At 48.9% G+C, this 18,390-nt stretch overlaps 7 protein-coding genes across 7 annotated transcripts; 4 read left to right on the forward strand and 3 right to left on the reverse strand.

Annotated features, from left to right (window-relative positions):
* Nucleotides 1–329: 329 nt before the first annotated feature.
* ARB_05686 (uncharacterized protein) lies at nucleotides 330–761 on the reverse strand (the record flags this gene model as incomplete). The annotated part of the gene is made up of 1 exon (XM_003016241.1): nucleotides 330–761. One exon carries the CDS (start codon nucleotides 759–761, stop codon nucleotides 330–332), a length of 432 nt encoding a protein of 143 aa, XP_003016287.1.
* Nucleotides 762–1,517: 756 nt separating this feature from the next.
* ARB_05687 (calcium transporting ATPase (Pmc1), putative) lies at nucleotides 1,518–5,941 on the reverse strand (the record flags this gene model as incomplete). The annotated part of the gene is made up of 8 exons (XM_003016242.1): nucleotides 1,518–2,295; nucleotides 2,349–2,488; nucleotides 2,542–2,942; nucleotides 3,001–3,879; nucleotides 3,938–4,080; nucleotides 4,140–4,570; nucleotides 4,625–5,485; nucleotides 5,546–5,941. The coding sequence occupies 8 exons, from the start codon at nucleotides 5,939–5,941 to the stop codon at nucleotides 1,518–1,520; spliced, it is 4,029 nt and encodes a 1,342-aa protein (XP_003016288.1).
* A 2,319-nt stretch (nucleotides 5,942–8,260) lies between these two features.
* Nucleotides 8,261–9,466, reverse strand: ARB_05688 (uncharacterized protein; the record flags this gene model as incomplete). The annotated part of the gene is made up of 3 exons (XM_003016243.1): nucleotides 8,261–9,165; nucleotides 9,227–9,389; nucleotides 9,443–9,466. 3 exons carry the CDS (start codon nucleotides 9,464–9,466, stop codon nucleotides 8,261–8,263), a joined length of 1,092 nt encoding a protein of 363 aa, XP_003016289.1.
* Nucleotides 9,467–9,980: 514 nt separating this feature from the next.
* Nucleotides 9,981–10,994, forward strand: ARB_05689 (uncharacterized protein; the record flags this gene model as incomplete). The annotated part of the gene is made up of 1 exon (XM_003016244.1): nucleotides 9,981–10,994. One exon carries the CDS (start codon nucleotides 9,981–9,983, stop codon nucleotides 10,992–10,994), a length of 1,014 nt encoding a protein of 337 aa, XP_003016290.1.
* Nucleotides 10,995–11,499: 505 nt separating this feature from the next.
* ARB_05690 (uncharacterized protein) lies at nucleotides 11,500–12,842 on the forward strand (the record flags this gene model as incomplete). The annotated part of the gene is made up of 2 exons (XM_003016245.1): nucleotides 11,500–11,574; nucleotides 11,745–12,842. The coding sequence occupies 2 exons, from the start codon at nucleotides 11,500–11,502 to the stop codon at nucleotides 12,840–12,842; spliced, it is 1,173 nt and encodes a 390-aa protein (XP_003016291.1).
* Nucleotides 12,843–13,411: 569 nt separating this feature from the next.
* On the forward strand, nucleotides 13,412–15,626 carry ARB_05691 (uncharacterized protein; the record flags this gene model as incomplete). Its single annotated transcript, XM_003016246.1, has 2 exons — nucleotides 13,412–14,171; nucleotides 14,236–15,626. 2 exons carry the CDS (start codon nucleotides 13,412–13,414, stop codon nucleotides 15,624–15,626), a joined length of 2,151 nt encoding a protein of 716 aa, XP_003016292.1.
* Nucleotides 15,627–16,245: 619 nt separating this feature from the next.
* ARB_05692 (oxidoreductase, zinc-binding, putative) lies at nucleotides 16,246–17,379 on the forward strand (the record flags this gene model as incomplete). The annotated part of the gene is made up of 1 exon (XM_003016247.1): nucleotides 16,246–17,379. One exon carries the CDS (start codon nucleotides 16,246–16,248, stop codon nucleotides 17,377–17,379), a length of 1,134 nt encoding a protein of 377 aa, XP_003016293.1.
* Nucleotides 17,380–18,390: the final 1,011 nt, after the last annotated feature.

Consider the following 18,390-nt stretch of genomic DNA (forward strand, 5'->3'; position numbering starts at 1 on the left):
AAATTACAATCCCGTAGAGCATTCATCAAGCTGTTGCAACATAGTATCCTGCAATTATTAAAAGAGGCACCTGTTCGTAAAGGCACCATTAAACAGTTCTCCTGTCAGTCATAACACGTACAATTGAACCAACCCCAACGATCTCAACTAGTTTCTCATGCCAACTCAATAGCACGCTCATCTGTTGGCCACCGCCGCCTTCTCCAAGATTTCGACCCTGTATTTGTGAAAACCCGGTGCTCTGGGGAGATACCGACTTCGAGCCGGCATCACTGCTAGTCGGTACAGCCATGCCCTTGTATCTGTTTACCAAGACGTTAATAACGGGATTACTCTGCCTGAAGGCAGTTGAAAAGGAAAGGCATGAGGGACATATGGAGGAGGTATATGTCGACGTACAGGTACTTCATCAGACAATCCCCCCGTTCAGCGCCTCCTTCACCGTTACATACTGCTTCCAGCACTTTTGTCATCTCCGTCTGCCGTATACCCTGTAAAACCTCCACAACCGAAGCAAGATGAACCTCCTTTGCCCTGTCATCGCCACCTAGCGGAGCTGAATCGAGAACATGGCGTAAAGCTCCTTCTGTGTCCCCAGATCGAAGCAACTGTCTGATCTGTGATGCAAGGCTTGCTGCCGCGCTGGACGTTGTTGGCGGCGGTAGGTTTGAAGGAAGTAGAGAAGAAATCGGGAAATTGGCAGGCGACTCCGGGTCAAGGCTGTCGATATCAATGGTTCTGTAGTTTGTTATCTGTGGCATTGTGAACCGTGGTATAGAAGCAAACGTCAACTGTTGTATCGGGGTGGAGGGGTCCGGCGCGGGCTTCAAGGATTCGAGGACAGGAAGGTTAGGGGCCAATGTTGTATCCGTATCCGTGATAAGCTGGCAATGATAGTGGGATCTAGAATGGAGGAGGCAGAATTGATCAAGCAACAATGTGATGGTCTTTGGTGTGTTTGATGTCTGCCTATCTACAGCTCTTGGGAGCGAGTTGACGCCAGGCGGGATGTTGTGGTTGGTGCCAAGACATCAAATAGGTGTGGCGATGCACACGGCACAAGAGCATAACTATTACATATAAGTATAAAAAAAGGGTGTAACTAGATAACGAGAACTACGAATATGTCTGGCTGAAAAGCACGATGGTTAATGATTAAGAGACGATAAAATAGCCTGAGATTCTGGTATATAACTTCCTAAGTCTGTATAAGGCCCATAGGGCTAAGGGAAACTGTATGTGTCGGTCAATGCCACCCAAAGAACGCCGTCGCTATGCATCAAAATGGGGAGAAAAAACAGTGAAAACGAGTAGTCTTCGAAGATGCAAGAAAGCAAAAGAATGCAAAAGCCCGCGAGGGGGCATCTCTAAGGCAGATGTAACAGCCGTTTAAACGATCGTGAAATGCATGGATGGGAGCCGCCAAGAAAGCAATCAATCATAACGCTGTAAGCGCTAAAGGATAGGTCGAGGGGTGTGTAGAGGTCAGAGATATAGAAGAAAGAACTGTAGACGTATTAACTGGGGGGTGCTGTGAGGGTTATTGGCGGAGGGGCGATGGTAGGAGGAGCAACGAAAGGAGAAGTGGTATCTGCCTGTTTTTCAATGTCACCGGTCTCTTCATCTCGTGGCCTCGTTTCATTCAACTCTTCAGCTTGCTGATCTTCTGTCTGAGCTTCTCCTTTTTTGTGCACAAAAACACGGCGGAAAGCCTTCGTTATCGGGGTGAAGATGACACGGAAAGCCTTTGCAACGGGTTTCCAGAAGAAGTTGAAGCTGGTAATGACAATGCTCATCACGACCTCGAAGTGTCTGTCGGGGAGACAGCGGACGATCACAGCCCATAGGAGACAAGGCAAAGAGGCTCCGATGCAAATGGCCCATTGAACTCCGGTAAGAGCTTTGACACCGATAGCTGCACCTCCAACAAAAATGATCATGATTTGGCCACCGATCATAATTGCATTGATGCCCAAGAAGAAGTAGTTCTTGAACATGCCCTCGAAGATATTGAATTTGTTGTCAAGACGACGGTTGTTGAACTCGTTAAAGATTTGCATCCAAACGAAGGTGTTGAAGACAATTGTGTCCATTTGACCAGCAAGTAGCCCGCTAGGGTCGTTCTCGAGATCATATCCAAAAATTTTGGCTCCAGCAAAATAGAGCACGAGCGTCACGACGAGTTGGTAGATGGCTTGTCCAATTATCATCTTCCACATAGTAGTGGTGAAAAGGGGAGCTGACTTCGGAGACGGTTTGCGGTCAAGAATTTTTTCCGTAGGAGCATCAGTAGCACTAGATGATAAGTTAGTAAGAATATATTGGAAGGGGATTATTGTGGCGCTTACAGTGCGAGAGCAGCGAAAGTATCCATGATAAGGTTAACCCAAAGAAGCTGAACGGCGTTCAGAACACTCTCTCCCTTTGGATTAGCGAGAGATGAGACGAAGGTCAGCACAACAGCTGTGATGTTAACAGTTATTTGGAACTAGTGGTCGTCAGTATTGATGTATAGAGAAAGAGGCGTAAAAAGAAACTAACCTGCAAAAATTTTGCAACAGCATCGTTTACAGCTCTTCCCCAGGAGATAGCAGTCACAATAGACTTGAAATTATCATCCAAAAGGATAATAGAACTGGCTTCCTTTGCAACTTCGGTTCCGGCAATGCCCATGGAGAAACCAACATCAGCAGCCTTAAGTGCAGGACCATCATTGGTACCGTCACCTGTCACAGCCACAGTCTCTCCAAGATGTTTAAGGCGGGTAACGAGGATGCGCTTATCTTCAGGCGAGGAACGGGCTAGGACTTGCAAGTTTGGAAGCACACGATCCATTTCCTCGTCAGAAAGCTGTCTGAACTTGGGCCCTTCCATTGCAACACCATCAGGAGTTTTAATACCACATTCTGTTGCAATTGCCACAGCAGTGGTCAAGTTGTCACCTACAGTATGCAATTAGCAACCCCATTTCTGGTGAGATAAAATAACACGATGACTAACCTGTAACCATTTTCACACTGACACCAGCCTTGTTACACTTCTGAATGGCGCCAGGAACTTCGTCTCGAAGGGGGTCCTGAATGCCAACAACACCAACCCAAGTCATGTTGTTGAAAACGTCATTAAATTCAGCACATGACTTATCCTCTTCCATAGTTTTAGCGCCCTGCGGTGGCCAACATTCAAAGTCCTTATAAACCATGCCAATGGATCTCAGGGAACGTTTCGCGTACGAATTGATAATATCAAGGATTTCAGATTTAGCCTTGGATGAGAGAACATTGGATTCAAGCTGAGGCGTAGAGAGTCCCGAAATGACTCGACTTGACTGGTAGAGCATAATCTCGGCGGCACCCTTAACCAATAATCGGAAGGTTCCGTCTGACTGACGAATAACAACTCCCATGCACTTGCGAGCGGAATCAAAGGGAATAAGCTGGACGATTTCGGCGCTGGCACGTTCCTCAGTTAAGCTCAATCCAAGGTATCTTTGGGCAAGATGCAGCATAGCCACTTCCGTTTTGCTTCCAATGAATGTTTTCTCTCCGTTCTCCTCTCCTTCGAAGGCAGTAGAGTTAAGAGCAATGCCTTTCATCACTAGATCCCGAGCAGCAGTAGAGGCTTCGTTGAACAGCTGAGTAACAGCAGATGGACCCTCGCCCTCAGCTTCAGGGGTGCGATCAAAAGTGTCCCTCATTCCGAAGGTTCCTGTAACAACAGTCATTTTGTTCTGTGTTAATGTACCAGTTTTATCTGAGCAAATGACTGTGGCATTTCCCATAGTTTCACAAGCACGAAGAATTCGAACAAGATTGTTTTCCATGACCATTCGGCTCGTGGCGAATGCGAGTGCCAGTGTGACGGCCAGTGGCAGACCCTCTGATATAGCAGTTAGTAATGGCCAAGGAAAGAGGGAATATGGATGTAGCGGACATACCTGGAATTGCAACAACGATAACAGTAACCGCGACGATGAGAATATCCAGGAATTCTTTGCCTTTCATGGCAGGCGAGTGGTGATTATCCGGCAGCTGGGCCAAGAATCTAAAGAGCAGCGCAAAGAACAATGTGCCGGCAGCACTATAAACATGTTAGACGCTGAAGAAGTAGTAACAAGTTCCATGGTAGGATATACTTACGCCATTCCAAGGCCACCAATCCAGTCGGCAAGGTTTCCTAGCTTGACCTGAAGTGGTGTAGGGTCATTTGAAGTCTGTAGTGAGAGCATGATCTTGCCGTAGGATGAATTTGGCCCAACACTGGTAACAAGGTATGTTCCAACACCTTCAAGAACTTTGCTGCCAGAGATTATGAAGGGGTCGAGCTTCTTCGTAGCGGTTCCATTGTTGATTCGATCCCAAACTTCGTGTCCATCTGTCTTCTTCATCTGATCTGACTCTCCAGTTGCAGAGGACTCGTCGCATCTCACACCATGCCCAGATAGGAAAATACCATCTGCAGGAATAGCATCACCAGGTTCAAGATGAAGAATGTCACCTACGGTGATATCGAAAATGGAAATCATAATAGACTTTCCCGAACGAATAGCTTTAACCTCACGGTCATTTTTCTATATTACAGTTAATTAGCTGTCAGGGAATGCTCGGGGATTAGCTACACAAACCTTCTTGTTTAATTTGACGAACTGTCTTTCCTTCTGCCAGTCATTAACCGCAGTAACGATAGTGACAATAAGAATAGCCACGCAAATTGCAACTCCTTCAACCCAGTCCACGTTGCTCCCGCCGCTGAAAGTTTCATAGAGGCCAAGCGATAGCGAAACAACGGCAGCAACAGTGAGAAGAATGATGATCTTATCGTTATAAGCTCTCCATAACAGTACCAAAAAGCCGTCGCTTTTCCGTTCAGGTAGCTTATTGCGATCAAATACTCGTATGCGGTCGGTAAACTGGGCGACGCCGCTAGATACTGAGGGCTGAGGGGTCGAGGCAGTAGAGTCTTGGTGTTTTGTTGAGCTGCTTTGCACAGCTTCCTCAAAGCTGATGGAGCCTTCCAGGTGCGTCTCGTCAAGCGATAGACCAGCTCTTAAATCCGTTCTCAAGCCTTTCTCGAGACCCTTGAGTCCACCCAGAGCTTTGAAGGCAGCTAATGATTTCGGGTTTAACAATTTGTTCAGCTGGCCAGGCGAAAATGCAAACGGGTTGTTGTCGACCTCGAAGTCCCGCTTATTGCGCTCATCTGCTTTTAAGGCTTCAGATAATGGAACGTCATCGTAGTCGGCGCCATCTGATCTGCCAAGTGGTTTAACTGTCGAGCCAGATCGTGATCGAAGGGTGTCTACATTTGAGTTGACTGAGTTTGCTCTTGACCGAAGAGTCTCCCCGTCAAAGGAGTTTGGGCTTCGGGGGAAGAGAAACGAGTTCGCATCGTTAGATGATGACGGTCTGTCGGGAGATAGTTCCTGTGCAGCATTAGGGCTTAAAGGGCTGATAGGATCTGTTGAGGAGGATGTAGCGTTGTCGTACTATGACTTCGTCAGAGTCGAGGTCGCGTGCCAATATGCAGATATTTTTATAGTACTTACATGTGTGTCTATTGTTATAGCTGGAGCGAGCAACCGGTTGTTGTTCGCCATAGGAAAAGTTGAGGTCGATAATGTGGTTGACCTTAAAAAGATGCTATCATGTAAAAGGACAAAAGGGCGTGATATAGGCGTAACGGAACGGAAGAAAAAGGTGTAAATAATTATCGCTGGGCTCGTAAAAGTAAAGTAAAAGTAAAAGGAGATAACAATGCCCGGAATAAGCTGCTGGTGGGTGGTCTGATCGTTATGACACTCTTCCAGGGAGAGAGCCTCTTTACATACACCTTCAACAACGAAGGGAAAGGCGATGTTGATTATGTCCCCAGCCGCGGTGGGCTTGAGGGAGCTCGATGTCAAGAGACTTGGCTTGCCGCCAGAGACCCCCTTGGTTATCATGCGGTGGAGGCATTCATCTCCTGCCGTTCGGGGATAAGAGTTTCCAGCGAGGCAGTGCAAGTCTTGGACGCCCCAGCGTCAAACGACCGCCACTAACAAGACATCCTGGCTTGGGTAGCCCCTGCTGATTAGGGTACAATTGTATTTGAAATCCTGAGATCCTCGGCCGTACGGCGTACACGCTGATGGGCGCAGTTGCAATGTCAGCCATCATGTTCTGGCTGGTGTTTGGAAACCTCGACGTCGCATGTCATCGTAGTCAAAAAACGGGAGATTTTGGATGTTTCAACATGGCGGTTAGCATGAGGTTTCGGGAAGTCTATGGATCTCATCTCGAACTCTGCTACTGCATGAAGTGGGCCGGCCAATAATATTGGACGAGTTAAAAAATCTTTAACTTTTTCGCTCGAGGTCTGTCAGGGGCCGGACAGAAAAACGAAAGGCTGCGACAGCCACTAAATTGTTAAAACAGACTGAGTTGAGTAATGTCCCCCGGCCAAAGTGACAGGGCACACGCTTGAACTCTCATTTTAGGTAGGCCATCCTATGCGGATATTTCCTTTTGCCGTTGAGATATAAATACTTCAGGCTGTTCTCGTACTTCGTCTTCATTCAAGAAGAATCCAAGAAGAGTCCAAGAAGAAACCAAAAGTCCGCCCACAAGCAAGATGCATGTAAGGCGCCTGCGGGAGGCTAAAAAGCGTATCAAAATATGGAGATGAAAAGTCGCTTTTTCATGTCGATTGGTGTACCACCCTTCCTGGCCAAGGTACTTTGGCTCGGAAGGGATTTATTAAAATCAATATGTTGCTCGGTTGGACTCTCCATATCGAATACAAGGATCAGCCTTCCAAACGCACCCCCTCATCCAACTTGTAGATCTATCATGTCAATTTCCCTTGTCACTGAGCGATTTTCCCCTCTTGTAATTCATGTGAGTCGTAGTGTTTATCTGATGCTCTATTGACGTAGCTTGTGTGCGGAGGAGAGCCTCATGGAACTGGTTCTCCCATATGCTAGCTTGCCAACCAAGGAACTCTCCGCTGAAGAGGTGGATATTACTCCGCCTCCGTTGCCAAGTTGAATATTCCATGGAGGAGCTTGGGAGACCTCTTATTTCACATACGACGGACCGAGAAGTAAAAGATGGTATGCAAGGACAATTCCGGCATGATCAGGTTTGAATGCCTGTACGGGGTACGGGAACATGCATGAAAGTCTTCGTTGTCGCTCCTTTTCTTGAGTGGTCACTCCCCTCTTCAACGCTTCAACTTTAATGCATTATTGAGAGCTCATACTAGAGGCAAAAATAATAGCATAGTACAATATGAATGCCTGAGGAGGGTGGCCAGAGATAACGTCAGCTACCCGCCCAGAATGTATCTGATGTCAACGATGAGGCTTGGAGAGAAGGCGCAGTATTTGGCTACTCTGGATATTGTTGTCGTCGTCGTCGTTTGTATCAAAAATTAAAAAAGTCACAGAAAGAGAAATAAAGACGTCACCAGCCACATGCGGCGCGTAACTGTATTATGTCATCGGAGTTAGCCGCGATCACTGGATCACCAGCCACACTTATATAAGCCGCAGTATTCCATCAAGGCTTTTCTTCCTTCCACAGGAATCAACACGATGAAAATACCAAGAAAGCAGAAGAGAGAAAAGCTCCACGAAGGGGGCTATGCAAAGGGCATCTAGGCTAAGCTCGGGATCCAGCTCCTCTCTTAGTTTATTGCTTACTTTACTTTGTGCAACGACATCATGACACTGCCCATGTGGCTGCAAATACCACCCCCAAGCCTACTTTAATGTCCAGGTGTCCCCATCCCTCAGGATTTCAACAAAACGCTGCTCGTCTAAGGAGATCCTACCAGCATGCAAGATTGCGGTCGTCGCAATAGTGTTCTTTAGGGTTGGTAGTCCGCGGTGGTCGAGTTGGTCGAGAGTCACCCGTCCTTCGTTGAGGGCAGTGATAGCATCGATAAACTTCTCGAAACTTTTATACCCATAGCCTCCCTGGCCACCAAAATTCCCTTCCTCGTCGGGAGCATAGCTCATATAGAATCTGCCAAGGAACGGGAGAGACTATTAGCGAGCTTCAAAAATGGAACAACAACGGAAGGGTTTAAGCCAAAGAGATGTGCATAAACGTGGAAAAACTTAAAACAGCTATCCGCCCCTTGTCCTGACCAGCAAGCTGGTGGCATAGCATGTTCAAGTAAATGCACACTTTGCTATTCTTTCACTTGAACTTACGGGTTGTACCACATAAGCCCTTCATCGGTTGCGATATCGTATCCTCTCTTGGCCTGATTGATTCTAATCTCGCCCTTCGATCCCATCCCTAAATAAAACATTAGAAGCGGAATCTCTCCTTGGTTTTTTCTTTCTTTCTTTTCTTTTCTTTTCTTTTCTTTTCTTTTTTTTTTTTTTTTTTTTTTTTTGGTTTGGGTTGGTTTGGATAGGGCGTCCAAGAATCTCGGTATACTTACAATGGAAGTATTGGTTGGAGTGAACTCCAGCCTGTTGAGGCGCAGTCCAGCTTGCGGTATATACGCCTGTTGCGACCTTCGAAGGCTCTTCTTTCTTCCTCCACTCAACCATCAGAGTGATGGTGTCTTCAGTTTCCTCTACACAGCCAAGCTCAATAGCTGTTCCCTTTGAGGCCGATGCAGTTACCTTTACTGGAGCGTACTCCGGAACCATGCTCTCGCATATGTCAACATGGTGGGAGTTAAGGTAATACGAAATATCGCTGTCCTTTCCGGCCCATGCTTTAAAGGTCTCCAGTTGGCTCTTGGGCTGGCTCATGTAGCTATAAAAATAGTTAAAGTCTCCGAGTTTTCGAGCCTTGTTTCGAGCATCAGAGTATGCTGGGTCGAAACGCTTGTGGTGCTCAATGAATACGAAAACGTTATGCTTTCTAGACTCCGCCAAAAGCTCAAGGTGGTCCTCCAGAGTCTTTGTAGCTGGCTTAGTGATCAGGACGTGGATCTTACGCCGGATAGCGTACAGCGCAATTTCATAATGTGTGGTATCAGGAGTAAATATCGTGATGGCTGAGCCAGGCTCTAGCGCATCTATGGCCACCTTGTATGCATTTGCATCAACCTTGTCATCTGCCGGGTAAGACTCAAACGAAGTTGACAGCCCGTTGTACACCTCGGATATGTTGGTCTGGAGATGTTTCCCTTTTACACCATGTTTGGAGTAGACATCAGTAACTATCAGGTCAAAACGGCACTAGTTGCGCCACAGCAAAGGGAGCACAGCGGGAACACTCACTGATATGGGGAAATTTCAGGCCTGATACCCCAGCCATGCTCAGGTTGCCGACCTTTCCTCGTCTCCGTAGGTCAAACATTGTCAGGCCAACGACTCCCACCTTCTTGTCCGAGGTGGAAGCGGCACCTCCTACGAAGCCAGTGGTATACTCGCCCGTCCCAACCTGTGTATGCACAAGTCAGTTTTCATTTTGTAAACCGAGAGCACATATCCTACCATCAACACATCTGGAGGAGCCATCTCAACCGGATTGCGAACAGGTAAATCTGCTTTGTAACGAGATGCCGTGTATCTATGTTGAAAAGATGCCAGATAACTATTGGGGGGATTCCTTTGTTCAGCAGCTTCCGAGCAGTACAAAGTAGCCCCTGATATTTAATACTACTCTGTACACAATAACATACACTACTCACCTTGTGGAATATGGTGATACCAAGTATGCCTTTTTGTATATACTCTTTTGCTACCTTCAAAGAGTTGGATGTAGCTAAAAAGAGGGAACCATGGGCAGGAGCACCAGGTAGGTGGTTTAACTATTCTGGCGGATGTCGGAGCTTAGCCGCGACGCCCCGTAACTAGTTAGTTAACCCCCACCCAACATCCAAATGTTCAACGATTTCTGACGGTGTCACCAACATCCGTTGCTGACAATTGATATACGGCTCAGATTCAGGCCTAAGCATTGTGGGAATACGCCAACAACTAGTCCCTAAAAGACAATTTACGATTGACTTCACTGTTGATATAGTCGAGAATGGCAGAGCGGAAGAGGACACCCCTCCAGCCAGGTGTCTATGTGCCAACCATGACATTCTTCGACCCTGCAACAGAAGAACTTGACATACCCACGATCCGCGCTCATGCAATACGACTTGCAAAGGCCGGGGTCGCCGGCCTGATCACCATGGGCTCGAACGGTGAAGCAGTCCATCTGTCCAGAGTAGAGCGCGCCCTTGTCACACAGCAAACCCGCTCGGCACTGGACGAGGCTGGATTCAAGCATATACCTGTCATATCTGGTGCTACCGACCAAGGAGTTCGAGGCACCATCGAGATATGCCAAGAGGCAGCAGATGCAGGCGCAGAATATATACTGTTGATCTCACCCAGCTACTACCGAGCTGCAATGGGGGACCAGAACGCCCTGTTCGAATATTTCACTAAAGTGGCCGACGGGTCTCCCCTCCCCATCATTCTATATAACTTCCCTGGGGTAGTTGCTGGGATTGATATGGACTCTGACTTTATCATTCGACTATCACAGCATCCCAATATTATTGGAACCAAGTTTACATGCGGCAATACGGGAAAGCTATGCCGTGTTGCCGCTGCCATGAATGCTGTCACTCCGGCTTCCTCCTTGAAAATGTCTTCGGTAGAAAGGTCACCTGAGCGAGCAGTCCCTCCTCCATACTTTGCCTTTGGCGGTTATGCGGACTTTGCTCTTCAAACGCTTGTTTCGGGAGGATCCGGCATTATAGCTGGCGGTGCGAATGTGTTGCCTCATCTTTGTGTAGAGATATTCAATCTATGGAAGCAGGGAAAGCTGGCAGAGGCGATGGAGGTGCAGAAGATTCTTAGTGACGGGGATTGGATCATGTCCAAGTATACCATCCCAGGGACCAAGTTTGCGATCCAGGTCTGCTATGGCTATGGCGGATATCCTCGAGCACCGATGCCTCGTTTAACGGAGGCACAGGAAAAAGAGGTAGCAGACAAAATCAAGCCGGCCATGGCCATCGAAATGAGGCTCAGTGATGTTGCGTAGATATGCAAGACCGGTAGATGTCTAGGCGTCTTTAACCCGATCCATTAGTTACTATAGTTAGTTGTAGTTACTGCGGAATATATAACTTAGTTAGACTTAAAATTTAATAGCAGCCGAACTCATCTCAAATAATGAATGCACCAAATATATCAATAATATCTAGAGATCCCTTATTCATACACGCATCAATCGTGTATGGAACAAAATACACCCTTAACGACTCCCTGGGACGGTGGGGAAGTGGTGGAGCCGTCGATGCAACACGGGCTTTATCCCGTTTATCATATCGGCAAAGCAGGTTGACTTTGATTCTGATACGACACTGCAAGGCAGCAAGACCCGCTGCCGGCGGAGATGAAAATCATGGGATTACCGGGCACAATTCGCCCTCGAAATTCCCCATATAACTATGACAGCATCACCCCGATTCTTTTTCCAGTAAAGAAATTTTCACGATCGTAGACATACCCTGAGAATTCGGATAACGCAACTTTTCGAAGTCAAGATGCCTTCCAGGGACGAAGCAGAGGGGTTCCAGGTCGACAGTGCAGAGACGCATACTCAGTTCCACAAGCGTCATGTTCGTATTCACTACTGTTCAATGTGCCCGAGGTGATTATATATAGCTGACGATAGCACAGTATAAACTAAAACCGTTCGAGGATTATGGTGAGGCTACCCTTTTACGCAATTGAACAAAGGGATGGACTGGGAGACTGACAGAGTATGAAGACGTCGATGTCAAGGTAGAAGCCTGCGGGATCTGTGGAAGTGATATCCATACCATCACTGGTACGGTTGTTCTACAATCTTTTGAGAAAGGAAACTTGTGTGACTGATGGAGGGGAAACAGGTGGATGGGGTCCTAAGCTCTTCCCTCTATGTGTTGGCCACGGTATGTCCTTATATGAACAAGATGACAAGAGTACAGATGCTAACAAGGGCACAGAGATCGTGGGCACCGCCATCCGCGTTGGACCCAAGGTGACGCTGATCAAGGAAGGCCAACGAGTCGGTGTCGGGGCCCAAGTCTTCTCCTGCGGCACCTGCAAGCAATGCAAGAACGACAACGAGACGTACTGCCCGAACGTCATCATGGACACGTACGGCTCCAAGTGGCCTGACACTGGCATTGTCAGCCAGGGAGGATACGGCTCCCACGTCCGAGTCCACGAGCACTGGGTGTTCCCCATCCCCGAGAAGCTGGCCACCACCTCTGTCGCTCCCATGCTCTGCGCTGGCATTACCGCGTACTCACCTCTTGTCCGCAACGGCTGCGGCCCCGGCAAGAAGGTCGGAATCGTCGGACTGGGCGGCATCGGGCACTTTGGCGTCATGTTCGCAAAGGCGTTGGGGGCGGAGACCTGGGCCATCTCACGCACGCGGGCCAAGGAGGCAGACGCCCGCAAGCTGGGAGCAGACGGGTTCATTGCCACGGCCGAAGAGGGCTGGGAGAAGCCGCACAAGTTCTCCTTTGACCTGATCATCAACTGCGCCAACTCGTCCAAGAACTTTGCGCTGGACAAGTACCTGTCCCTGCTGGACGTGCATGCCAAGTGGGTGAGCGTTGGGCTGCCCGAGGAAGACGGCCCGTCCATCAAGGCACAGAGCTTCATCGCCAACGGGGTGCTGATGGGTGCCAGCCACCTGGGGAGCCGCCGGGAGATGCTGGAGATGCTGCAGCTGGCGGCCGATAAGGGGCTGCAGAGCTGGGTCGAGGAGGTCCAGATAGGCGAGGACGGCCTGCGAGACGCCGTGACGAGGATGAAGAAGGGCGACGTCCGCTACCGCTTCACGCTGACCGGCTACGACGCTGCCTTCCCCAAGCCTCCCCGTCCGTCTCTCTAACGTCTCCCTCGCCGCATCCCATCATCCCATCTCATCTTATCAGTAAAAACTATAATTTATGCTTAAACCGACGAGGCAAAAAAAGGCAAAAAAGGCAAAAAAGGCCCCTGAGCCGCCTTTCCCCGGGTTTCTTGGCATGAAAATTTTGTATGCTTAAGTAAGCAAAGCTGGAGTCTAAAAAAAAAAAAAAAAATTGGAAAACTAAAAAAGTGTTATTTGAGGGCAGGCGACTCCTTTTCTTCTCTCTATTCCATCATTCAGTTCTCCTTTTGCCGCCTCTTCTCTTTCTTTTTTCTTTGCCGTTCTTATTTATATAGTTTCTGTTATTTGCTGTTTTTTCCCATGAGATAATTTCTCTCCTTCTTTGTCTTTGGTTTCGTCTGAGGCCTCGTTTATATTCTTGTGTTGGAGTCCGGAACTTGCCAGCCGTAGGGGTTCGACCTGATACAAGCCCGACCTACTGTCCCACGCACCCACGCAAGAGGGAGACATTCTTGTTACGACCTACCTTTGATCCTCCTCGCATCCGTCCAGAGCTCGTTTAAGGCGCAGTTGCTGTTTCAGCGATAATGTCTTGCTGCACGTCTAATGCTAACCCTGGACGCCGGCGGTCGACGCTTCGCTCCAGAGTGCGGCCGCTCACTTCGGGCGGAGAGCATCATCAACATCACCTGCTCCACCATCACCATCACCACCATCACCAGACGCAAGATGGGATTGGACGAGTCCATGACGGATCGCACAGAGAAGCGGCCTCTCTTTTCGCTGGTGAAAGCAACCAGAGTGCCATTGTCGAGACGGATGAGACTCTCGCCGCCACAGCCCCCAGATCAAAGCATCGCCATAGCAAGAGCTTCTCCAGCATCTTGCATGGCGCCAGTGAGCTCAAGACGATCACCCGGTCTTTGTCCATCAGCATTCGAAACAAGGGGAAACGAGCGGCGCAGGTACCAGGCGAACAGCTGCTGGAAAACCAGGGCCATGACGAGTCCAAGGCAGGCTGGTTTCGGAGCCACAGACTGCCACGCCGCCGGTCTCTTGGTGGAATCTGCAACTTGAACAAATTCTATCCTCCGGTGTCGAGCCCGCCCCTACCTTCAAACTTCAAGGACTTCGCTTGCACACAGCAGAATGGTGAGCTGGTGGGCGGTGCGGCTGGGCGCAAGGGAATGCTTGCACCACCACCAAAGGGGGAGGATGAAGGAATGGAGATCTTCGAGCTTGCTGGTCATCTTGGTGTCAAGCTTGCCTTGGACTCGGAAAGTGGAATAAGCATCAATATTCGGGACACTGACGATAATGCAAAGAAGCTAGATTGCATTCGCAAGGGTTAGTCTAACCTTCTTCAAGACGGTTTTTGTCTTGCATTACTAACATGTTTTTCTTTTGATAGATCCCGTTTCCTTGCCTGCAGAACTCATGGCGCATATTCTGTCCTTCCTCGACGCCGATTCACTCAAAAATGCAGAGCTAGTCTCGCGCTCGTGGAACGTCCATGCTTCGTCTAGCAACGTTTGGCGAGAGGTTTTTTATCGTGAATACAGAGACAGTCGTAATGTCACTCGTACGCCTGGTATCCCGAAGCGAGCGATGGGCCTGGGAAGGAAGAAGCCCGCCCAGGACTGGAAAAAGGTGTACAAGGTTCGACACACCTTGGAGAACCGCTGGAAGTCTGGAAAAGCTGCTGCCATCTACCTGCATGGCCACCAGGACAGCGTGTACTGTGTTCAGTTTGACGAGTATGCCATTCCCCTCACATATTCCTTGTCTTCTGCTCCATGTTTAACTGACAACTTGGCCAGGAATAAAATCATTACCGGTTCCCGGGATCGTACCATCCGCGTGTGGGATGCACGCTATCCGTGGCCGTGTTTGAAAGTCATTGGTGCACACCAGGCCACATCTGACAGCAGCGTGCCCGTAACACCCTGGCCCATCACTCCGCCTGCAGACTCAACCGGCAGCTCCCCGTTTATAAGCATATGTCCACCTGTGGCTTCTACTGCTGACCTCATCTCCCACCACGAGTCTGGAGAGTACCACAATGCCTCGATCCTCTGTTTGCAGTTTGATGATAAGATCATGGTCACCGGCTCATCAGACGCCAGCTGTATCGTTTGGGATATGCAAGATGACTATCGCCCCATTCGCCGCTTGAAGTGGCACCAAGCCGGTGTTCTTGACGTCTGCTTTGACGATAAGCACATTGTGTCCTGTTCCAAGGACACTACCATCTGCGTTTGGGACCGCGAAACCGGCCAGCTACTCAAACGCCTCCTCGGTCACCGCGGTCCAGTAAACGCCGTTCAGCTCCGTGGTGATCTAGTCGTCTCTGCCAGCGGTGATGGCGTCGCTAAACTATGGAACATATCATCTGGTCTCTGCATCAAAGAATTTGCCAGCAAAGACCGTGGCCTGGCTTGTGTTGAATTCTCCGAGGATGCACGCACTATCCTAGCTGGCGGAAACGACCAGGTTATATACCAATTTGACGCAAACACGGGTGAACTCGTGAAGGAGTTAGAAGGCCATTCCGGCCTCGTTAGGTCTCTGCACATGGATAACGTCAATGGCCGAGTCATCAGCGGCAGTTACGATATGAGTATCAAAGTGTTTGACGCAAAGGCTGGAAAACTCAGCGTCGATCTCCCCGGCTGGACCACGAGCTGGATGCTGAGCGCAAAATCAGATTATAGAAGAATAGTCGCAACTAGTCAAGACGCTAGAGCTGTGATTATGGACTTTGGATATGGTTTAGACGGTATAGAATCGCTGGAAGGTTAAAAAAAAGGAGGCCGTCTTCTTTTCTTTGATTTCGGATAGAACATAGCTCCTGGCGCTGGTGTGTTTTGGATCATCTTGTGATTTGTTATCTGTGCCCTCTTTTGCAATAGTTGGATTCTATTCATATAGATTTCTTTATGATACATGGTTATGTTTCTGCATCTCTTGAGTCGGCTTCTGAATTTATATCTTATGCTCATACTTTCCCATTGAGTTCATCAATGCCTGTGGTTGATGAGAGACCCAACGACGGATGACTTACCAACCAACGTCATACAGCAGGGATGTTGATAGAAAGTAAGTCTTCCTGGTCGTATTATTTAGCGACTCGACCGTGTCTCTTGATTCTTCGGCTATCACGAGCTGTTATTGGCTTCGACCAGCTCAACCGCAGACTGAGGATACTCTGGTATTGCATGTTCTCAGGCAAAGAGGCCAGCTGGATGGCCTCTGCCAAGTGGGTAGGCAACACAATTAAATATAGCATAGTAGCAAGCTCTTGAGAGCAGCTATTTATCTGCGCGAAGGCCGGCGAGTTCTCAGATGGAGGGCTTTACGGATATAGTCAGTCGCAGTACGTTGTTTCCTTACCACTCAGGAATCACATAGCATTCCAACCATGACTTCGAAAGCAGCGTCAACAATGTCTATCCCTAAAACTATGCGAGCTTGGACACATCAACGGGCTGGTTCACCTTCCAAAGTTCTGTCAATGAAGGATGACGTCTCCGTGCCCACGCCTCCAACTGATACCTCTGTCCTGGTGCGAGTCTCTCATGTCGCCTTCCACCCCGGGGTGATCATTCTGATGCATTTTATCCCATCGTGGCTGCGTCGAATGCCTGCAGTACCCGAGACAGACTTCTCTGGCGTAATCGTCAGCTGCGGAAAGGATGTTCCTATTTCCAATGGATCTCGAGACTTTAAGCCAGGCATGCCAGTCTTTGGCTCGTTGCCTGTGAAGCCGTACCTTGGTACTGGCCAGGGTGTATTGGCCGAATATATCGCCATTGAAGCAGAAGCTATCGCTAGAAAGCCCACCAATGTATCGTTCGCAGAAGCGTCAGGCCTGGGAGTCTCTGCTCATACGGCTTTAGTTTTGGTCCAAGCAGCAGAAGTGCCCAAGGACGCCAGAATTCTCATAAACTCCCCCTGCGGCGGTGTTGGACACTTTGCAACCCAGCTTTTGCGTCACCGTAACCCCACGGCACGAATCACCGGAATCTGTTCTGGTCATAACCATGCACTTGCCCTCCAGCTGGGCTGTACCGACACCATCGATCACACCTCATTCCCCAATGCCGAGGGCCAAACACTAGTCCAGCATCTTGCTTCAAAGTACCGAAATGACGAAGAGAAGTTCGACATCGTATTCGATGCCTATGGAAGCCAGAATCTCTGGATAAGTTCTGCCAAGTACCTTAAGCCAGGCAAAGATCATCCGTATGTTACTGTCGGCCCCAAGATGGGTGTCTCCATCATGGAAGTGCCTGGGTTTTTATGGAAGGTGATCATGAACTCGACATTACCAACCTGGCTGGGAGGAGTGCCTAGACCGTATAAGCAGATTTCCGCATTCACGAACACGGAGGCCATCGAGAAATGTAGGGAGCTGGCCCAGGCAGGCGAGTTCAATACACATGTGGGTGAAATCTGGGAACTGAACCAGGCATTAAGTGCTTATGAGGTGATGAGCAGTGGCCATGCCCGCGGGAAAGTTGTGGTTAAAGTCTGGGAGCCGGACGAGGAGTGACCCAGGTTACGACGATATGGATGGATATTTCTTGATTAACGGCCAACATTCTCTGTAATGATGTGATATATATGTTATCTTGACGTAGCAAATCTGTCGTATGCAGTCAGGATTCTAAGGGCCAAAGACCCGGCGCCTAGTTGCTCTGGCTGTGTAGTCATGACATTAAATTATACTCCGTATTCCAAGGAGGCTCTCCACGCTGAGAACGAACCAGGTAGAAGGGTATAGGCCGGCGGGATCAGCAGTGTTCTGGGGGTAGACGATATTAAAACTCACAATTTATTTGTTTGTTTCTGGGGCTGGAGTCCTTAGTTAACAAATATTTACTTAGCAAAATTAACCCGGCAGGCCGAAGTCTCCTTTTTCTGTCACTTTATCAAATCACAGGACGAAGTCGCCTGCAGACATCCAAATCCTCCACCACACACTCGCGCTGCCTCAGTCACAGCAGTCTCCCATTACAGAGACACATCCAGCTAGGTATCTTCCGCCCTGATAAATCAAATGACTGGATATCCTGCCTTTCCCACGCCGCTGACTCCCCACCAACGGCTCTCCAGAAGATTCCAACCCGTACCTGAGAAACCTAAAAGCCAAAGAAGTAACCAAGGGGAACCGTTCTCCTCATCCTTCACTAACGACCTGAACGACCGATATCGCGACGATGAGTGAATCAAGGTACGAGTCTGGTGGACTTTGCCCTGCGAGTTCGACGTGGACATTACCTGGCCGCCGTTGCCCCGCCTTGGCCAGGACGCGTTCCCCTGCGATACAACGGTGTTGCTAGGGTCGGTGTCAAAGATGTCGATGATGTCAAGAGGGCGGGAGTTAATGACGGATATGCTGACCACTGGCTGTTTAAACCGATCAGACAGGAGTTGCTGCAGTGGGTTAACAACCTGCTGCAACTGAATGTGACGAAAGTCGAACAATGCGGAACCGGGTATGCGTGATATCCTCTACCCCTTGAGCTGCTACGGCTGCTTCTCCCTCCCATACGATCTGTTT

The sequence above is a fragment of the Trichophyton benhamiae genome, assembly GCF_000151125.1.
Source record: "Trichophyton benhamiae CBS 112371 chromosome Unknown contig01145.0, whole genome shotgun sequence".
Classification (NCBI taxonomy): domain Eukaryota; kingdom Fungi; phylum Ascomycota; class Eurotiomycetes; order Onygenales; family Arthrodermataceae; genus Trichophyton; species Trichophyton benhamiae.